At 45.6% G+C, this 21,716-nt stretch overlaps 1 protein-coding gene across 2 annotated transcripts in view; it reads left to right on the top strand.

Moving 5' to 3' along the window:
- Positions 1-21,716, top strand: part of DNAH9 (dynein axonemal heavy chain 9) — a 127,141-nt gene that overhangs the window by 70,321 nt on the left and 35,104 nt on the right. For both annotated transcript variants that reach the window (XM_061362980.1, XM_061363064.1), the window contains 4 exons: positions 1,917-2,057; positions 4,840-5,010; positions 6,611-6,733; positions 20,919-21,112. In XM_061362980.1, coding sequence (XP_061218964.1) covers positions 1,917-2,057; positions 4,840-5,010; positions 6,611-6,733; positions 20,919-21,112 — 629 coding nt within the window. The remainder of the gene's footprint in view (positions 1-1,916; positions 2,058-4,839; positions 5,011-6,610; positions 6,734-20,918; positions 21,113-21,716) is intronic.

Here is a 21,716-nt window from a genome sequence, read left to right as displayed (position 1 = left end):
CCTGAATACATCACACTTCCTCAGTTAAGCTGGAGTTTAGTACTGAGCAGGGAGTTGTGATCTCAGGTGAATCTGCAAGAACGTGGGTGTTTCATACCCTTCCTTGGAGTGTGAGTCACCATTTGGATTAGCTGTGCAGTGTCAGCATTGCCACCTACCTCCTTCCCCTTGCTGGCTAGGTGGGGTTAGGTAAATGCACAGAGGTTTCCTCTGCCATTGAGGGAACTTGAGAAGTGTGTTTGTGATGCCAGGAGAGCCAGAGGACTCCTGCACGGCCATTCTCAACAGCTTCCCTCTGCGATCTTCCCACCTTCACAGCCTGCATGGCAGGATAAATTACCTGGATGAGTTACCCATGGGGTGGGGTTGGGCTGGACCTGCCTTTCCCTTCCCAGCAGTGTAGCCCCAGTGACTGAGGGGCTAAGTGATCCTCCACATTAAAACCTGGAATTACTTCTGCTGGCTATTCATGGTCCATAGGGTGCATTCAGCTCCTTAAGGAGGGCTTACTTCAGCACCCAAAGGGGATCAAGGGAAGTTCGACCTCTCAAGCTTGGCATCTCCCTCTGGAAGTGCTCCAGTTTCTAAGCCAGTTGTGGTTGTAAAGCTGGTTGCTGACAGCCCTGTTGGTGAATTTGGAGTTTGTTCGAGGCCTGCTGCTCAAGTCAGCCCTCACTCTGTTCTTACTCTGTCACCCAAAGAAAAACGTTCAGCCAACATTTTCCTTCCTGTGGAAGTCCTCCCAGCTCTGTTGGTGGAAAGCACCTGTCTTCCCCACCTTGGGCTTTTATTTTACTAGATTTATTAATCATTTGGGGGACAGGATATCTAAAAGTTAGTTGCCTAAGTCTAAGCTAGACTCTGGGCATCCTTTATAGTCAGTGGAGAGACATGGGTACTGTCAGAAGGGGAGCTCCTCTGATGTAGACAGGTCCACGTGGATGCTTGTTTTTGCAGTAGATGCTGAAGCTGCTCTTTGGGGGACTCAGATATCGCAGTCCATCATTGTCCCTGGGGATATGCCAAAAGATCCCAAGAGGTGTTGGTTATATACCACAGGTTAAAGTGCTTCACTGGCAAGGTTTGATGTACCCCAGCCAGATGTGCTTACACCAGCTCAGGTCATGGCAGGGGAGCACCCACTGGCATGCATTTTGGGCTCTGTCATGCCCTGCTGACTTGTACAACATGTGCTGAGCCCTTTTCTGCTGCATTCCTGTTGTATGGTTTGCTGGATCAGCACTGGCATGGCAGCATGTGGCTGTGTGGCTAGACAGCTATGACTGTACACAGCCAGCGCCTAAAATTGTCCCCAAGAGGCTTGAGGATGTCACTTTATGCTGCTGAAGTGGAATGAAAATGAACAGGACTGAGATGATAATGAGGTGATTCATCTGGCCGAAGGGTTTTCACCACAGCCAGTATGCACAGCAGCTGTGCAGACACCGCGCCAGCAAGGTAGGGGTGTGTTAAATGCTGCTGAGGAAAGGCAGCAAAGAGCCAATATAAATTAGCAGTTCTCAGCCTTGGGGGAAGCTGCCTTGAGAGCAGCATGGGGACTGTTCAGCCCTGGGTTATTAATGACCTGCACAGAAGGGGGGCAATTAGCAGAGAAACTCATTGATGACAAAAACAATTCCAGTTAGTAAAGAGCAGGGATCCAGGGAGAACCTGGAGGGGGTTCAGGAAAACAGGCTTGGGCACAGGGTGGTAAATGCAGTTAAATGGAGAACATGACAGAGGAAGGGGGACGTGGGAGCAGGCGGCTGAAGCCTGGCTGCACTGTGGTTCTAGGGCATGTGGGTTACCCACTGCCAGGACTGATGTCTTTGTGGCAGATGCCAGCCCTCCGCTGGGCTGCAGGTTCAATTCACAAGGGTGCTTCACAGTAACTTGGTTCCGTGTTTTCCTTCCAGGTCCAGGAGTCTAAGGTGACAGAAACTAAGATTAATGAGGCCAGAGAGCACTACAGACCCGCTGCTGCAAGGGCCTCTCTGCTCTACTTCACCATGAACGACCTCCATGCCATCCATCCCATGTACCAGTTCTCTCTGAAGGTACTGTTTCTATGAGCCATGGGCCACCCCACTGCTGCAAGAGGCAACGCTGCTGCTTCTTGATCTTGCTGAAGTTCACAGTCATCATCTGGGGTCTTTTGGGGATATTTGAGCTCATAACCTAAACTGTTCTGCTTCTTTGGTTTTATGGGAAAGCTTTGCATTATTTATTTCTTTGTATGCCTACTTAACATATTACTCATAGAAGAAACACAGAATGGTTTGGGCTGGAAGGAACCTTCCACTAGACCACAGGCAGTGACCCCTTCCACTGGAGCAGCTTGCTCCAAGCCCCTGTGTCCAACCTGGCCTTGAGCACTGCCAGGGATGGGGCAGCCACAGCTTCTCTGGGCACCCTGTGCCAGCGCCTCAGCACCCTCACAATAGAGAATTTCTCCTTTATATCTAACCTAAATCTCTGCTGTTTCAGTTTGATCCTATTCCCCCTCGTCCTATCCTTACAGTCCCTGATGAAGAGTCCCTCTCCAGCATCCTTGTAGGCCCCCTTCAGCAGGACCTGCTGCAGTAGAACGGAAAGTGCAGACAATCCCTCACCTTGGCAGAGTAGTCCCAATTGGTCTGGCCAGTAACAACCAAGGGGTTTTGGGTATTCATCCAAGAGTTCCAGTAGTAATGTTTTCATAAACGGAAAGCCTTTTGTTTTTTACCACAGGAGAAATGTGTTTTGGGGGAGGGAGGGTTAAATGAGATGGCATCCCAAGCTAGAACTTCTTCCAGAGAATTTCTTACCTCGACAAGTGACCTGGAAAAAGTAACTGAGAAGAGAATACAGTGTTTGGAGCCTCATCCACAATGAAGGTTTTCTTTTTGATAAACACAACTCATACGTTGTGATACCCACCAGAAAAATGGACAGAATCCCTTTTGTCTGAGGGTGCCCTTTGAAAGATTCATTCCTTCCACATACATAATAGATCCAGGAGTTCTGAGGTTTCACCTTTAATCTGTCTCCTGTATTTGGTTTGGTTTATGTTTCCTAGTTAACATTTGCAATGTGTATAAATACATAGAAAATTATTGAATGGCATGTTTTTAGCTAATAAATTCTGATGACACATCATAAAGCATCGTGTAAAGATGCAGGGAGGTAATTTGAAACTCCTAACCACGCAGCTAGAAGCCCATTATAAATTAGAGCACACAAGATTTATGCATGACTCTGCAGCCTGCTTTAACACAACTTAAAGAAATGTTCAGCAGGAAAATGCATTCTGCCATTATTTAATAATGCAGTAGGTATCAGTGTTACTTGAATTTGTTGAGGCATCATTTTTCCTTTGTAGAACCCTAAAACTAATGCTGCCAACAAAGTCATGCCTCATCCGCCTAGTGCTATTAATTCGTATTAGCCTGGTTATATCCTGTTGCTGGATCCCAGTGTATAGAACCTTTGCATTGCTCGTCAGGCCTTAGGCTTTGCTTTTCTTTTTCTAGTTGAATTTGATCATTTGCTGATGGAGTTTCTTTGGGCAGCTTGAGAAGGGGTTTTGTCTTTTCTTGTCTAAATCAGGAATGTTATTATAAGAATCTTTAGTATCTTATATAAAAGTAGCATTCTCAGCGCATAAACCCAACCCCAAGGGAACGTGTCTGACTGGTTAATACCAATTCCATAAGATGAAGTCCAGCCCTCCTTTCTCATCTAGTCCTTTCATAGATTCCCCAGCCTGGTTTGTGTTGGAAGGGACCTTACAGCTCCTCCAGCTCCAACCCCTGCCATGGGCAGGGACCCCTTCCACTGGAGCAGCTTGCTCCAAGCCCCTGTGTCCAACCTGGCCTTGAGCACTGTCAGGGATGGGGCAGCCACAGCTTCTCTGGGCACCCTGTGCCAGCGCCTCAGCACCCTCACAGGGAAGAGCTTCTGCCTAAGAGCTCAGCTCAGTCTCCCCTCGGGCAGGTTCAAGCCATTCCCCTTGGCCTGTCCCTCCATCCCTTGTCCCAAGCCCCTCTCCAGGTTTCCTGCAGCCCCTTTAGGCACTGGAGCTGCTCTAAGGTCTCCCCTTCAGGAGCCTTCTCTTCTCCAGGCTGCCCCAGCCCAGCTCTCTCAGCCTGGCTCCAGAGCAGAGCTGCTCCAGCCCTCGCAGCATCTCCATGGCCTCCTCTGCACTCGCTCCAACAGCTCCAGGTCCCTCTTGTGCTGCTGCCCCAGGGCTGGATCAGGGCTGCAGGGGGGGTGTCCCCAGAGCACAGCAGAGGGGCAGGATCCCCTCCCTGGGCTGCTGCTCATGCTCTGGGTTCAGCTCAGCACACAGAGGGCTTTGCTGAACCCAAACAGTAAAACATTCATTGGACTTTTTGTTTTCGTATTTAAGGGAATTGCTTTTTTCCAGGTTGGAACGTTTGGGAAATGGGAAGTGTGGCTTCCTCTTCCTCCTTCCTTTTGCTCAACTTTTGCAGAAAAGGTGGACTGTGTAATGCCTATGAGAGAGCACAACTGGTCAGAGGAATGTTTCCCCTATGTGTCCTAGTTCAGCCCATGTTTGCACTTCGTGAAACCCAGGAGAACAGTGTCATAGGGAATGTCTGCCTGGCTGTACTTGGAAAAGCAACTAAAGGCAGATACAGGGGCTGGTCTCTCAGTGTGGTTCCTTGCCTTCTGGAGTTAGTGTGCCATGCTGCTGGGCAGGTGGGAATGCTTTGTCTGTGGCCCCACGGGTACAGTATTTGAGTGGCTTCACTTACTGCAATGCTTCAGGTGATACCCAGGAGCATGCAGACTGCATCTGGAAACCCCTGGTGTCCTCTGTGTCTCCCCACCTAGGCCTTCAGACTCGTGTTTCAGAAAGCCATTGAGAGGGCACCTCCGGATGAAAGCCTGGAGGCGCGCGTGCTGAACCTCATCGACAGCATTACCTTCTCTGTGTTCCAGTACACAACCCGGGGGCTGTTTGAGTGTGATAAATTGACCTACACCGCTCAAGTTACCTTCCAGGTAAGCAGCACCATTGCATGCAGTGATTAATTTCACAGGCAAAGATATTGGCATGCAGGGAAAGCTCAAACTATCGCAGCCGTGGCCTTCAGCATCAGAGCAGAAAAGACAAGGGCTGGGGATCTGATTTTCTTCTCTGCGTCTCTTGTTGGTAGCAGTCACAGATGCTGTGTTTGATTTGCATTGTGCTGACAAAGGGTTGTTGGAGAGATTAATACCTGCTTGCAGGACCTGAAAAAAAGGGCAAAGTAGGTTGGTCTTGAAGGCCAAAGAAATGCTTGCTAAATAACTGCTGTCTTTGGCTGGTATGTTAGTATAATTTTCAATCTACAATCTGAGCACAGAGACCTTTGTATATCCCTATGCTGAAATCAAATTCAATCAGTTAATAGTGCTTGGCACGATGCTGCAAAGTTGTTATTTATTTTGTGCAGTGAATGACTGTGTAAATGCCCTGCCATGGAGAATGTAAATGTAAAGCAAGTTTGAAGCTCTGAAACACTGTGTCTCGTTAACCTTGATCCAGTGCTTGCCATGATTTGTTTCATTCCCCGTAACTAGGTGTGAAATGGAAAGGAAGTGTATGTGTCCACACATTTATAGACACACATAAAACAATTTAACACTGTATTTTGTTAATAAATTGCCTGTGTGTAAAAAGTCAGCTCATATTTTGCAACAGCAGCCATAATTCTGACCCAAAAGATGCCACCTTTTCTAATATAGATCTCTAAATAAAGTATTGAAGTAGCACACATTGTGCTTGTATCTACACTAAGCATTAAAAATAGTTAATGGGTCACTTTAAGCTGTAAGCAAAAGCAGCATCTACAGTTCAGTGTGTGGAGGCAGCTGAGTGAGGAGGCCCAGGATCTGCCCATATAAACAAGCAGTTGGATCTTGAGCCAAGCACCTCAGTACTTGGTAGAAGAGAAGATGCCGGCACAGTTCAGATGCCATTGCCAGGAGGCAGTAGTGAGATAGGGTCTAGGATGCGTGACAAGGAAATAACAAACTCAGCACTCCAGCACTGTTCTTTTTTCCACAATACAGAATTGGTATTCAAGGTTTTGGACTTTGAGATTCCAGAAGCCTGGCAGTGCACATGGAGCCGTGGCTCCAGCCAGTGCCTGTGGAGCCATGTGGCTCTGGCTGGGCTCTCAGCATGCATCCAGAACTAACTCGAACATTGCTCTGGCAGTCTTATTCCATGTATTCCCTGTATTTTAGACTGGATATGAGGAAAAATGTATTCACTGAGGCGATACTTGGGCATTGGAACAGGCTGCCCAGCACAGTGATGGAGTCACTGTCCCTGGGAGGGACTTCTCAGTGTGTTATCCATGAGCCTGGATCACAGCCCTTAGAGCAGAGCTTTCCCAAACTTATGTTGCCAATCTCCATACTCATTCCTGGTCCTCTTTTGGGGAGACCCAGAGAACCTCTATGGTAAGTTTCATCACACCCTTTCAACACAGGACACTGTTTACCTTTTAGCCACATATTTGACAACTACATGAGTTAAATAATGAATCTGATCGAGTATATTCCTGCTCTGTATCCTGGCTGCTCAGGGTATCTTGTTTGTTTGGAATTACAGATACTTCTGATGAGTAAAGAAATCAGTGCAGTAGAACTGGATTTCCTTCTAAGGTACCCAGCACAGACCAGAGTCACAAGCCCTATGGATTTCCTGTCTAATCACTCCTGGGGAGGGATCAAGGTATCTGCTTTACTTGAACTATGTGAATCAGCATCCCATATCTCCTCTCTATGGGAGATACCTCCCATATCTCCTTTCAGCAGCCTTCAGGTTGGTCCTTAAAGCATTTGGTGAGCAAAGTTCTGACCCTAAATGAGAAGGAGCACAAAAATGCCACAGAAATAGAGAGTTTTGTAGGTACAGGACTGTCTCTGGGGGCTCCTCATGACTGTACCCCAATGATCTGTGGTCCCCAGGAAGGTGATTTTCTCTTCCAAGATTTAGGCTTTTCTCTCTGTAAGACAGGAATGAGAATACCATACAATCATAGAATGGTTTGTGTTGAAGGGACCAGAAAGCTCATCCAATTCCAACCCCCTGCCACAGGCAGGGACACCTTCCACTAGAGGAGGTTGCTTCAAGCCCCGTCCAATCTCTGATTTATGTGGTTATAGATTGTAAAGGAAATGGAGATCCTCACTGTATTTGGGAGGAGGTGGGAATTCAGTGTATCACCATCTGCAGAGATGTGGCAGCTGACAGACCTTCTGCAGAAGAATACTGTCCTGGCAATGAGGTCTAACAGCTGCCACATGTTTGGAGTGAGTGAGGAACTGCATCTGAAGGACATGTGAGTTATCCCATCTTTGCTGTAATTTGCCAACTGATGTGAATTGTGCTGGATTTGGACCTGGCTCAGCAGGGTGTGATTGGTTGCCTGGAAGGGGTCAAAATGCTCTTCAAGTTAGGCGTGCTCGTTGGGGGGATCTGAGATTGCAGCTTTTGGTTTAACGGGGCCTCTGCTCAGTCTGTGGCACTATTTGTAGGGATTTGATTATAGCATGCTGTCTTTGTGTGACATCTCTCTGGTGCTGTAAAGTAGGGAGTGAAGACATCCTGCTTTCGTTGGGATAGTTCTCAAATTCTCCTCTGGGCATTGTGGTTTTCCCTTTCTCTCCCTTCTGTCATGCTACACAGAGAATGGATCTGGTGGCCAGGCAAAACATCATCTACACCCAAGACATCTCTGATATTCTTTTACTGTTTGAATCGTGTGAACCAGGAGCTGTGGCTTATGGTTCCACATGCCAGGCTGTGGCTTACCTGGCAATCGCTGTCTTGTAATGTGGAGTTAAAGCCCTGAATTTCAGACTGCAGTTCAGAAGTCAGATGAAGCTGATGTTTCTGACCCAGGTCTGCCACAGTGATTTCAAGTTGTAGCATGGAACAGTTCGTACCAGGTGTGTCCTGACCAGGAGTTGTCATCATTGACTCATTCTGAGCACGCACGTGGCCTAACTCGCGTTGAAAATGTCACAGTCATATTTTCAGCCATAAAATAAGCTTGGAACTTCTCACTAAACCAGCGCTGTTCATCTTCTAAAAGGCGTATTTCCATAATAATGGAGGAACTAAAAGAATTCTACACCCTTTCTTTTACCATCTTCTGTTCAGCAGTGGCATTTTGCTGTTCAGACAGCAGCAGTTTTATTTTTGCTTCTCTTTTGAAGACAAATTAAGTGTTCACATAGGGTCAACACACATAATCAGGGAGCTCAGCCGTCAAGCCCATGAAATACATGCTTTGCAACAGCATATTTTGTCTTTGGGCTGTGCAGTCTGTAGAGATGATAGATGTACATACAGATTATTGCCTGAAATCTCACACCTCTTCAACTCTGCTCTGTCCCTGTGCATGCTCAGTGGGGGGATATAGAGGGTGAATGGTGCATTCCAGTTCCTCTGGAGTCCTTCTGGGTTGGCATTCTTCACTGCTTGGGAGTGTTCTGCACAACAAAGTTTCTTTCTACTTCAGTCCTCTAAATTTCATCTGGAAAGGGAACTTCCTTCTCCACAGGTTTCAGAGGTTTTGAGCTCTGATTCTATTTTTAGAGATTCTTTTTATGCATCTTAGGGATCACAGTGCTCCTGTAGTGCCCAAGGGTGGCTTTGCTAGTCTGGACTTACGAGTAGTACATTCTCCAAGCAGCCACCTAAGTTCGCAGTGAGTTTTGTTTCTGAGATAATCCCCTCTGTGCTGGCCAGTTCCATTCAACATGGGTGAAATGACTTTCCATATTCCTTGTGTGCTGCATCATAAGTGTTGCCACAGCCTCACTACTGTGCTGAAGTTGGTACAGTTGCCAGCTTAGGGTCATCAACACCAGAAGGAAAACAACTCCCAGTCATCCATTCTTCATGCTTTATTCATACATCTATTTGACATATCCAGGAGAACAGACAAAAGCATAAGGGATTTTTAGGGTATGGATTCTATAGTATCAGCTACTGAACACTTCAAATTTGTCTTCTGTGACAATTGTAGCATTGATTTGGCTATAAATAATATGGCTGGTGTCAGTGTTATTACTGTTTATGTTCTATTAATGTGTGTTTGTTTATTAGCCTTTGAGTTTTTGGCAACTCCAGTTACTTGAGGCATGGTTTTAGTATAATCACATTTTGTCACAGACTGCTATAATTAGGTTAATTAGTCATGGCTTCTACACAGCTTATTAGCAGGCTAAAATCCCCTTTTCTTTCATTGGGAAGATTAAGTGCTATAATAAATTGTTTTTCCAACAAGGCTTGAGCAAAACACATTTCAGATTCATAGTTCAAATTCAAAGTGGAATTTAGCATTCTCCTTCATTCTTCACAGAAACATGGGAAACACTCCACAAAGTGCTCCTCTTTGCCAGGGCTTTGAGGCCAAGGTAGCGGTGCCAAAAGAAATCAATATTGGTATTTGTGCCCCATTCTGTGCCTCCCATTTTGGGCACATTAACTTCAAAGGAAGCCTTGTTAAATGTTGAGGACTCTGGGCATGCAAGGAGCCTTGGGTGACTTGGCTTAGTATTTACTGTTGTTTGATTTATAATACATAAAGGCTAACAGTCCTCTGCAGTTGTTCTGCTCATGATGTGGGATCTGTCTGTGGACACACGTGCATGATTTAGGCTTCCAGCTTCTTTTCAGTTCAGTAAGAAGTTTTACAGAGCTTTTCACTGTAACAAGTGGAGCTCAGTATTCACCACTGGATGAAGAAACCCACATGCCTGCCCAGAAGGGCACAGTCTGTAGGGAAGGGTAACATTCTTATTACATCTGCTGATAGACTTGGGAAAAATAGGTAAAATTTCAGGCTTTTTAGGTGCTTCTCTAAGGCTGAAACAGGGATTGAATTCAATCTAAGTACAGGTCAAGGAAAACTGCTCTGAAAACTTGATTCTGTTCATCGGACAGCGTATATGGGGGAAATAGTAGTACCTACGGAGGTTCTGGAGCAAGGGGAGATGGGAGCAAAGGACACAGTCATTATCCTCAGTGCAAATACGGCCTCTGGGTTATTGAAGGGTTAGTTATGAGTAGGAAGGGAAGAAAATAGCATCATTTAATGAAATTTGTGCCTTTGCTGAGTCCCTGGCTTTGGCGTTCAATAGAGTTGGTCATTTCAGTTCTAAGGCTTGTCTTTTGCAGGTACTTAATAGTGACCTCTTGAGAAGTCCAAAGTATTTTTTACTCCTAATGAGGTTTCCTGTCTTTTTTCTATTTCCTTTAGTACACTCTGTTGTATTTTCCTTATACTCTGTGTTCCCTGGACTTAGCTGAGAGATTTCATTTCTCTTGGTACTTCTGGAAAAGGTCTTTGTGTATGTGCAAGATTGACTTGGGTATTGGTTACCTTACCAATAAATGTATGGACACACCTTAGATCCCGAATGTACAATGATGCTACTGCTTGAACTCCACAGGACATCAGGACACAGCCATGTCCAATGAGCATTTTGATATTGTTGTTGCATGATTGAACTTAACCTAGAATCAGGGTGGAGATTGTCCTCAGTAGAGTTTTTCCCCCATTTTTTGCTTCTTTCCTTCTCTAAAAGTTCTCCAGCATCTAAGATGAGGGTATTGACACCTGTATTCAGTATTCGCTGAATTGATGCATTGTGGTCCCTTCAACCATGTGTGAAACCCATTCTGCTTGTTGAGCTGTTCTTCAGTTATCCTGTTCAGGGCTAGGACAGAGAGCTCATATCATGGTTCTGCTCTGATCACGGATATAGAAATGGCATTATGGGTTTTTTGTGGTTGTTGCAGACTGTGTCTAGACTAACAAGTAAAATGGTCCAGCAGTTGCTTTCTGTCCCTGTCAGCATCTAAATCCATACAGTGAAAATGCCCTCATGTCCCAAACCAGGTTGCTTGCTGTGGGCAGTCCCTGGAGTTTCCTTGGCTATGTCCAGGCATTTTCTGAGAGCAGGTGAGTTCTCCAAAGTCAAATGTGAGGCGGCAGGATGCTAGCAAACTGTGTGGCTCACAGTGAGCTTGTGCCTGCACCTCTTCTTTAGCTACGGATTCAGGAGCAGATCAGCAGGCAAGAAGAAAGCAAGTGTCTTCTCCTCACTGTATAGGTATGCTGGGATATGAGATGGGCAGAAAGGCACTCCTCCTTCCCGTAGTGTGAGACAGCCTTACTCTGGAACAGCTTCATAGATGAGCCTCACAGAAGGCATAGTTATGCATCTTCTGTTCAGTGCCAGCGCTCCTTAGGGGTTCAACAGAGCAGTTTGTATTTGCCTAGGAAAGGTCATATGGACATACCCACAGTCAATCTGTGCTCTTCTTGACCTTTACCACTACTACTAAAGCTGGTGCTCATGCCCTTCTCACCTTCATTTTCAAGGTTGCCTTGGCTACAACCATCCCTTTATAGAAGATGAGGCTTGTTCTCAGGCCACTGAGAGGTTGGATGAATGGATTTCCCTGTGACCCCAGGGATCTGTGCTGTAAAATTCTCCCATGCTCCAGCTCCTTCCATGCCGTTCCTGGGGACCTGTGCCCATGTTTCCCTCTGGCTTTGTGCCTCCTGCAAAACTGTGCTCCCTGGTTAACATTGTGTGCATCTGGCTCTCCGCAGCAGCGTGTTGCCACGGGCTGGATGCAGGCAGCTCTGGATCTGCTTTGCATAGATACTCATTTCCCAAGTCTGATTTTCTTTGTGATGTTTTCTGCAGTGCCTCTTCTCTGCCGAATGCAGATGTGTCCTGTAGGATAAGTGAAGCGAGTTAATATACAGCAAGAATACACCTGGCCAACTTGGATTACTGCTTCATCCCAATCAGTTCCCTCAGCTTTTTCTGAAGAGGAAGGATTTTCATTATGTAGATATGAAAACGTTGCTGAAAGGGTATTGTTTAATAAATGTGATGTTGAATAATGAGCTCTAAGTACTGAATTCAGCTTTCGAGGAGGAGAACAGTACTAGACAAAGTAGTATATTAACTCCATATTTATAATTCTGCAGCATGCAGATGATCAGATTGCGTGAGTGGCTCAGGAGATAAAATACTGAATCACAGTTTGCATTTCAGAGAACTGGGGCTCTTTGTGACAAAAGAGCGGTAATGTCGCTCCCAACTCTCACTTCTTGTACTTTCGAGGCACTGAGATGCTTCGTTCTTGTCAAAGATTCATTGTGACCCAATCTGCTGCACTCTTGTGCATAAGCAAAGTCCTTTGATCCGGCCGGTCCAATAGGAAGGCCTTGCACAGCTTCCCATGTACAGTCAGAATTCTTATTATGCCAGAAAGTCATAGGCTTAATTAAATCTTTTCCATTAACTCAGTTCTTCAGATGTTCAGCCATTCAGTGCAACTTTGATAGAAAACATTGATTATGACCCTTCAATGTGCGTTTATCTGCTCTCATCTAGAAGTTTCCTAAGGCCATTCATCTGTCCTCTCTAGCAGTCAGATCTCAGAGAAATATTCCCAATGTCTCACAGAATTACTTCTTTAGAGCGTTTTACCTTTTATTTTCCCTTTCCCTTTATAACCTGCTGGCCGACTGTCTGATGCTTATCTGAAATAGAGCAGAGATTCTGATCACATCAAAGATTTAAAGACATACTTTGTTGGCTTGATTGCTGAGTGGAAAATGAGGTTTTCTAGAGGCCTCTACAGCAGTGTTGTCCTTCACTCTTAATCCACCCATGACACAAAGTCTACAGTCAGCTGATCATTTTGAATGTTAAAGTTCTTTCACCTTCTAAATAGAAGCAAAGGGAAGTAATTGCTTCATCAGAGATATCTTTTAGACATCAAATGTGTCTTTTTTGGACATTGTAAAGCTTTTGAAGTCTTACTGCTTTGCTTAAAAAAATAGGAAGAATGCCAGTTCCAGTGCATTCCTGAAAAGATGCCAGTGGACTGTGGAGCCAGGAGGGACAGCAGAGAGGTCTGCTGGCCAAGCTCTGCTGCCAGCTAAGGGCACACAAGCAGTCATCCTGGTTTGGACATAGTATACTGTGCCTAGATGTATAAGATGCTTTTGGAAAGGCAATGAGGTGAAATGGCACCTCTTCATTAGTTCTTCCTTTTAAGCCCAGATCTGCCGTAAGGGACTTGTTGGAGCTCCTTATTTCTGTAATGTGGCAGAGCTCATGAACATTTCCTTTGCATGGCAGTGCTGGTTCACATGAACACCTCTGAGATGGTGAATTAAGTGTTCAGCTATATTTTGACTGGGAACAATCTCTGGAACCCTGATGGCAACACCAAGGCTTTACCTGTGTTCAGGCACATGAGATGGCCTTTTGTGGAGGGGCTTCTGGTCTCTCTGTCATCCCCACGTCACAGTGCATCGGTGGACCAAACTATCACCAATACCTGAATAGGAGCATCCTTGTGCAGTGAATATAGTCTGACAGAGCACGGGGACATACTTTTCACTTCACTCAGAGTTGGCCACACCTCTGCTGCAGTCTGATTTGATCTTTGACAGTTGCATTTTAAAGAAGGTCCAGACCTTCTGGAGACAGGATAGATGAGAGCAATGGGAAGTGAAGCTGAGCTCTTCCAGTCCATGAGATACTTTCTCTCTAAGTTTTGCTGTGCAGGGCCCATGGTAACGGCCCATCTGTGATTTGTAACAGCCAAATCCACGGAGCCTCTCAGAAATACACAAGTACCACCCTTCAGCTGCCACCAGGGACCCACAGCTAGCTGCTGGATCTCACTCTGTCCCTGATTTGCTGGAAAGCATCAAAAAGAAAGATAAAGAGTGAGGCTGACTTCCCAAGGCCTATTCTCAAAACCTCTTGAGCATCTGTTGCAGAACATGCAAGAAAAATGTCAGTATGACCCCAGCTGTGAAGCAGCTCAAGCAGAATCTGGTGGGTGGTTATAAACAACCAGAGTACAATGATCATGGCTAAATCTCATTTTGGTTGCTGAGCTTTCTTATTCAGTGGACCTGTATGGAAGAATGTGCTAATAGGAAGGAGCTGAGTGCTGGAGCAGTTGCTTTCTGATTTATGATACGGGTTTCACTAGGAATTTTCCAAGGAAAGGTAGCAAGATCCGATCCATCACTCCTCAGACCGCTCCTGTCATCCAAGCACAAGGTGTCTGCCTTTTCTGATGCTCTAGGAAGGATGCTACAGATAAACAGAGGATGCTTTTGTATAGTGACATGTTATGGCACTGCATACTTTTTAACCCCAGTATAATTTAGATGTGGGGAGGAGGCAAGGATGAGTTTGAATGAAGACAGGGGCACGCAGTGCAGTGAGCTTGTCAGTCAGCTTCTGTGAAAGAAATAAGGAGGATTACAGTAACCTTTTTTGTGTTGTGGGGTGATTGAAGTTTGACGAGACCATCATCTCTTTAATTGTACCTTCAGTAGAGATTTTTCTTCTGAGTTGGATAATTCAAGCAGTGCAGCTAAACAGAAAACAGCACCTTCAGTGAATGAATAATACAACCCCAAACCTAGTATGGGAAAAATGGCAAATAATCCATCATTTTCTACATTAATCCTTCTAATTAACAGCAGTATTCAAATGGAGTAATTCATCTGCCTATACGTCTCCTTCCTGAATGATCCAATCTATCAATTCAAGCCAGATGCAAGTTTGACTTTATCATTCTTTCAGGAGCTGTTTTCCTCTTACTGTGGGATGCTGGGTTTTTTTTAACAGCATTTGGGCCACCTGCAGAAAATGAAGGAAAGCAATAGTGAATATTTGCAGAAACCTATCCGAGCAGAACTCACAGTACACATGGCAATGCATGACCTTCAGAAGGTGCGTTGAGAACACACGAGGTTGTTCCCAAGCGTCAGGCATTCATCCAGCTGCTCTGCTTTAACGCTGTTGCAGAAGTTCCCATAGGAACTGCTTCAAACTCTACAAGCCCATGTACAGACAGAGAGCTGGGAAGCCAACCTGGGGTGGGACTTCCCCAAACCTCCCTGAGAACCTGCGTGCCTCAGGTGCGCATCACCTTGTCAGGAGGAGAAAGCCTCAGGGTGCCTTGCAGAACTGCTGAGCACTGCGAGCTGTTTCTCTGTGGAGCCTGCTCTGCTTAGAAACCATGTCACATCCTTCAGAAAACCCCATCTCCCTGATTTTGCAAATGGAATTGTGACTAATCATTGGGATTTAATAATCTCTCAGATGATTACAACTGTGAGAGTATGAACTATCGTTTCTTCCTAGTGTTGTCAAGTTGTGTGATTTTTATAGAGAGACATTTGATGATCAGTGTGTTCTTTATAGACCTCATTTTTATAAGTAGAGGATTTGGGGTTTTATACCAAAAAGAAAGCTGCATAAGGAACTAATACTGAAAGCATGAACCAGGAATAGCCTGAGGAGTCAGAGAGCAAGGACAGCTTGAAAAGAAAATCACATTTCTTTTATCATGAGTTCATGATGTCTTTTGAAGAACCAGTCTCTTGGCTGCCAGGGAGCTGGGTGTTAGAAGCTCACTCTGGCAGCACTGGTTTAACTTGCACTGTATTATTTTCAACACTAGTTACGTCAGTGTCGAGCATGGTAATGAGCTGCTAGGTTGACTTCCCTTGCCCCAGAGCTGTTTTGGTGTCAGATGGCTCTGGGGCAGGGTATTTTAAATGATGGAAATAGCTTAAAATACAAAATAATATTTTCTTTTAAAGAATGTTTTCCTTTGGAGCCAAGGGGAAGAAAACATGAAGAGAATACATTATATTTTTCTGTAGATTTTACAAAGCAATGCCTAAACTTCAGGCCAGTTTTGACCGGATGGTGTCCTTAGACTAGCTGACTTTAGTGATAAGAGCCAGTGTTTTCTCTAATATATTCACAAAAGCTTGTTGTAGTGTATCTGGCCCTAGGAGATAAACTGCACACAGCAGCAATGACACTACACCCAAAGTTGCTCTTTTTACAGCTGCAGACTCAGCCCACCCTCTGGACGCAGCAGCCAGTGAGGGGATGGAGTGTGGCATCTCCTCATAGTGTCCATCTATCTCCCTGTCCCCCAAGACACTGCGAAGATCCCCTCTCCCCTCGTTGGCTCCGAAGGGCCGTGTGTCAAGGACACCCTGTGAGCACACCAGCCCTTGCAATGGCAACTAGGATTCCTTTCTCAAAGCCCATGGCTGACGCACGTTGTGTTTCCTACAGCTGTGGGGGAGAAAGAGAACGCTTTGCCATGTGTGAATGTGTGAAATTCACGGATCTGCTGACATACCAGCTCCAGTCTAAAGCTGGTTCTGACATAGATGAGAAGCTGCCAGAGAAAACCAAAGTGCTAAAGCGATTTGTCTGTGATTCAGTGAATGAAAAATCATTTTATCTGAGGAAACAATGATCCTTGCCTTGACATGGTGTGAAGAGACCTGTTTTGCTGGCAAAGTCTCGTTCTGAGATAGATAGAAACTCAAGGCTCCACTGTTTCCAACAATCAGAGCTGATTAGAACGTGGGTTGCAAAGACAGGAACTCGAGTCCTCAAGCCCTTTTGATCACGCTTTATTTTGATCAATGTTTTTTGTCTTTCTCAATTTCCATGACAACTCTCACTGACAAATGCATTCTTCACTGTGTTGGCAAAAATAGCCACGCAGCACAGGTTGATATGTGTTGTACCCATCTGCCGAGGCAATGTGCCATACCTGCTTTCCCTCCTGCTGCTTGGGAACACTGATAGATATTGTTGGTCCAAGTTTCTTGGAAGATTTCACAGCAGAGGTATTGAAAAGCAATTATTATTCACAGGAAGATTACTGATTGAGATAGCTTTCACTGCGCAGGCTTTTAAATAGCAGCATCTCTTATTAATAACATCACTCCTAATACACGCAATTAAAATTGTTGACTAATGAAAATTTTCGTGTTAATTTATGTAACACAGACTTTATCCTTGCAATTAGAGCTTGCTTGATGCTGCAGCGTGTTGTTCAGGGAGAGGGAGCCTATCATCTCTGATTACGTCTGTCATTTAGAAAGAAGAAAGCAATTTTTCACAGTCTCCCTTGTTAACATCAACCAAGAGACTTCTCAAAGCAACAGCAGCCAAAGTTCTGAAGTGGTATTTTAAGTAAGTCACTTCCAAAGCTGACAGTGTTTAAGATGTTCTATAGAAGCACTTGCACTGAGGAATCCACTGAATTCAACGTTTGCCACCGTAATGTGTTCAGCAATGCGAGGTGCATCAAATATATTTACTGCTGCAAGGGCAAGGTTTTGGCAGGTCAGGATCCATGCTTTTGTTCCTGTCAATTTCAGTTCCTCAAGTTCTGTGCTCTGGTTTCTGGTGTCCCACAGAAAGCAGGGTATGGCACTGAATGTGGAGCAAGTTCTTCTGTTGCTGCCGTTTCTCCATGTTAGTGCTGATCCATACATGGAAACATCCATTGAACTGCTGCTTGGCTCACACTGTCCTTCATGGCATTCCTAGGATCCCTGAGAGTTCGGCATGGAGAGGGTCAGTACCAAATTGAGTCAGTCCATGCTGTAGCTCTCAAGTGATATTGCAAGCACTCTGCTCTGCTCTGTGCCTTCTGTGGAGCTGTCGATGGAATGATGATTTCAAGTAAGGCTTGACCTGGCACAGAAGCTTTAGAGTAATGTCTTCAAGTACTTTTCTCCCTATAGCTCAAATTCTGGTCCTAGAGCACATGGCCTGTGGGGAAAGGTGAAGGGATTTCTCCAGCTATGAGGTGACAGAGCCACACTCTCCATGTTACTGACAGTGAATGTCATAAGGATCAACTGTGATAAATAGAAGGTAGGGAGGTTCAGCATATATAAACATATATAAACCCCTAAAATCTTCTTTACCAGAGGGATTGTGCAGCTCTACAATAGGCACCCAGAGAGGTTTAGAATGAAGCACTCCCATTTCAGCATTTCAGTAGACAAAGCCATGGCTGACCTGCTCCAGCACTGGCTGTAGGTTCAGTCTGAGCATGAGGTTGGACTAGGCACCTCCAGAGGTTTCTTCCAAGCATTGCTGCTATGATTCTGTGAGGGTATATTTAACAAATGTCCCAGGTCAATGGCACCTACTGGGAGCAGCCTGACAAACTCTTTCTCTCTGTCATCTACAGGCATTCCCACTGCTAAAAACATGAACTCATTTGTTCTAAGAAGCCCCTTTTTCTGACACCTTCTTTCCCTTTGTTCACTCTCTGCATTGAAGTGCAGTCCATCAGAAAGAACAAAGTTTTCCGCTTCTTGTGTTCTCACTGGGAAGCCTTTCCAGTGGGAAAGTGTGGCTCTCCTGCAGTTTTTAGGGCAGAGTGGCCTTCAGGGTCTTCTGCCTCATTTGCAACAGCACCATATCCAAGGCAGTCCCACAGCACTACTGCCAGGGCTCTTGCATGACTCTCAGAGCATTGTGGCTAGTGTATATTCTGCAGTTGATCTCACCAAGGTGTCACAGCAGCATTTCTCAAGGTGCTCCCTCAGTTGCTCTCCACAGTGAAGCTGTGTGGGATGTGAGCTGGAGCATCGATGCTGCAGAACACCACTGCCCATCAAGAAGCTTCTGCTTCGCTCTGTGCCATTCTGTTTCTATAGAAAACAGATCATTCACTCTCTTTTATACTTCACTTGTCTTTTCCACTTCATGTTCATCTGCTGACAGCTTCAGATTATGCAAAATGCTCTGAAGATGTTGTTTTCAGCGAGAATTTTGCTCCACATCCAGAAGAACCCTGCAAACTGTGCCATACGCTTTGCACTGCTTCTAAGGGAGATGATTTGGTTTTTTTACTTCTCCGCATAACATGTATGGTTGCCACATTCTAGCTACAAAATACAGCTACATTTTCTTTGACATTACAGTTTATTTACTGCCTGGCTGGGCTGTTCTTTGGGGCATTCTTCAGCTACCTGTTTCTGCCACAGACTTGTAGCACCAAGAAGTTAATCTCCATGTGCACTTAATAAGTATATATCATAGAATCATAGAATAGTTCGGGTTGGAAAGGACCTTAAGATCATCCAGTTCCAACCCCCTGCCGTGGGCAGGGACACCTCACACTAAACCATGGCACCCAAGGCTCTGTCCAACCTGGCCTTGAACACTGCCAGGGATGGAGCATTCACAACCTCCCTGGGCAACCCATTCCAGTGCCTCACCACCCTAACAGGAAATAATTTTCTCCTTATATCCAATCTAAACTCCCTCTGTTTAAGTTTTAACCCATTACCCCTTGTCCTATCACTACAGTCCCTAATGAAGAGTCCATCCCCAGCATTGCTATAGGCCCCCTTCAGACACTGGAAGCTGCTATGAGGTCTCCAAGCAGCTTCTCTTCTCCAGGCTGAACAGCCCCAACTTTCTCAGCCTGTCTTCATATGGGAGGTGCTCCAGTCCCCTGATCATCCTCGTGGCCTCCTCTGGACTTGTTCCAACAGTTCCATGTCCTTCTTATGCTGAGGACGCCAGAACTCTGATTTGATTTTGGCAGTGGTGCAGGGTGATATTTGTGCTTGTCCAAGAAAAGATCCCACCCATTTACAGTTTGCACTGCTTGTGGAGATTTGTGGCTCCATGGTCACCACAACTGCATGGTGAATGCTCAGTGCTGTGGTTTCACAACATATGCACCAGGCTATGCAGGTACAGAGGAATACACCCAGGGGAACAGGGAGAGAAGAATAACTGCATGTGAAGAAAGATGAAGATAATTAATATTCCAGCTATCCCTTAAAAACCCAGTTTTGGTGAGCGTGGTCAGAGTCTCCGTTGAGCTTTGGATCCTGAGCACCCTGGATACAAAAGCACATTTTCCCACCAGTTGTTGTGATTTCTGCTCCACAGTTCTCTTTGTGTCTGTTGAAGCAGTATGAAGGCTGTTTGCAGGCATGCAGCAACAGGAATGCCAGTGACGTCTTCTCCTGTCACACTTGGGCTCAGCTTTCCCAGTTCCCATCCAAATCAGGCTTTTCTGGATAACTGACGATGCTTGTCACCTGTGATCTTCCAGTTCTGGTTTCAAAACAAGAGAGCAGATTTCTTTTCTCTTTGGGTTATAGACAGGTTATTTGGCATTGTGGATGATGCCAAACTCTTTCATCCTTCTCTGCATTGTCACTCCCGAACTCCCCTGTCCCAGTGGCTGCACTGCAGGGGTGAAGGCCTTGGTGCCACCAGTGGCTTCACAGGCTGGGTATGGGTGTTAAGGGCATTAGGGAACGCTGTGTTAGGTGCAGCATGATTTTAGAGCTGGCGTTCTGTGGATGGCCTTGAGACACTTGCCAGTTCAGACCTTCCACAAGTATGAAGCTGTTCTCAGTCCTACTTTCCTGTGGCCTGTGTTGATTCCTGTTCACATGTTGATTCCTGTTCGCAACGTGTGACAACAGAGTTGGGAAAGAGAGAATGGATAAAATCTGATCCTGGTGGGATTCTGACTGTGCTTTCCAGGCTCCAGCTATGACCCTCCTGATGCAGCTAAACAGGAGCAGTCACTGGGGCTGTTCAGCCTGGAGAAGAGAAGCTGCGTGGAGACCTCAGAGCAGCTTCCAGTGTCTGAAGGGGGCTACAAGGATGCTGGAGAGGGACTCTTCATGAGGGACTGTAGTGACAGGACAAGGGGTGATGGGTTCAAACTGAACGGGAAGTTCAGGTTGGATCTAAGGCAAAAGCTCTTCCCTGTGAGGGTGCTGAGGCGCTGGCACAGGGTGCCCAGAGAAGCTGTGGCTGCCCCATCCCTGGCAGTGTTCAAGGCCAGGTTGGACACGGGCTTGGAGCAAGCTGCTCTAGTGGAAGGGGTCCCTGCCTGTGGCAGGGGTTGGAACTGGAGGAGCTTCAGGATCCCTTCAACCCAAACCACTCTTTGTTTCTGTGATTAATGTCAGAAAACCAGTTCAGAAGCACATAGGATTGTTCTTCTGAAAACTGCCCTTGTTTTTCTCCAGGCTCTCTCATCCATGGAGGAATTCAGGAATCTGGATCGGGATATTGAGGGTTCTGCAAAACGGTGGAAGAAATTTGTTGAATCTGAGTGTCCTGAAAAGGAGAAGTTCCCTCAGGAATGGAAGAACAAGTCAGCCCTGCAGCGCCTGTGTATCATGAGAGCCATCCGGCCCGATCGCATGACCTATGCTGTCAGGTACAGGCACATCCCAGCTGTCTTGGGAACGTTCTTGCTTAGGAAGCAGCTTTTGGTGGGTGTTTTTGAGGGCACAGCAGTAATTCAGAAATACATTTAGATTTAGTCATTGTAGAATGTGAGTTCTGCAGAATGGTTTCCTATAAGGGAGTCTGCTCAGTGAGTCCCCTCTGAACTCTGCAAGACAGTCAACACGTTCCCTTTAGCTGGAGTTTCTTGCTTAGGGAGATCTAACCGCAGTATCAACAACAGCAGTGGAATAGTAAAACTAGTATTGGGTGAGGAGCAGACATGCCAGGTCAGAAATGAGCATCATCATGCACACCTGCTAGAGTAATCAGTATGACTCCTAGAGTTCACTAAGTTCTATTTCAGTTACTAAATCCTTTATGGCTCTTCTTTAGGCATAGGAATCAAATGTAGAAGTAAAGGAAAGCCTTAGAGAGCTTTTCTCTTTTTGCCTTTTTTTTTTTCCCTGTAAAATGCAAAATTTATGTGCTGCTGCTTCTGAAAGTTGTAGTTGTGAATTATGGAGTGAGGGGAACCACACGAGGCTAAGCTCTATGGAGGTGTGCAAAAGCAATATGCTTGTTCTAGGAGAAAC

Source organism: Neopsephotus bourkii, unplaced genomic scaffold, assembly GCF_033783945.1.
Source record: "Neopsephotus bourkii isolate Nb327-2 ecotype Australia unplaced genomic scaffold, CSIRO-AGI_Nbou_v1 NB_5, whole genome shotgun sequence".
Taxonomy (NCBI): Eukaryota; Metazoa; Chordata; class Aves; order Psittaciformes; family Psittacidae; genus Neopsephotus; species Neopsephotus bourkii.
This window is presented reverse-complemented; position numbering and strand designations above follow the sequence as displayed.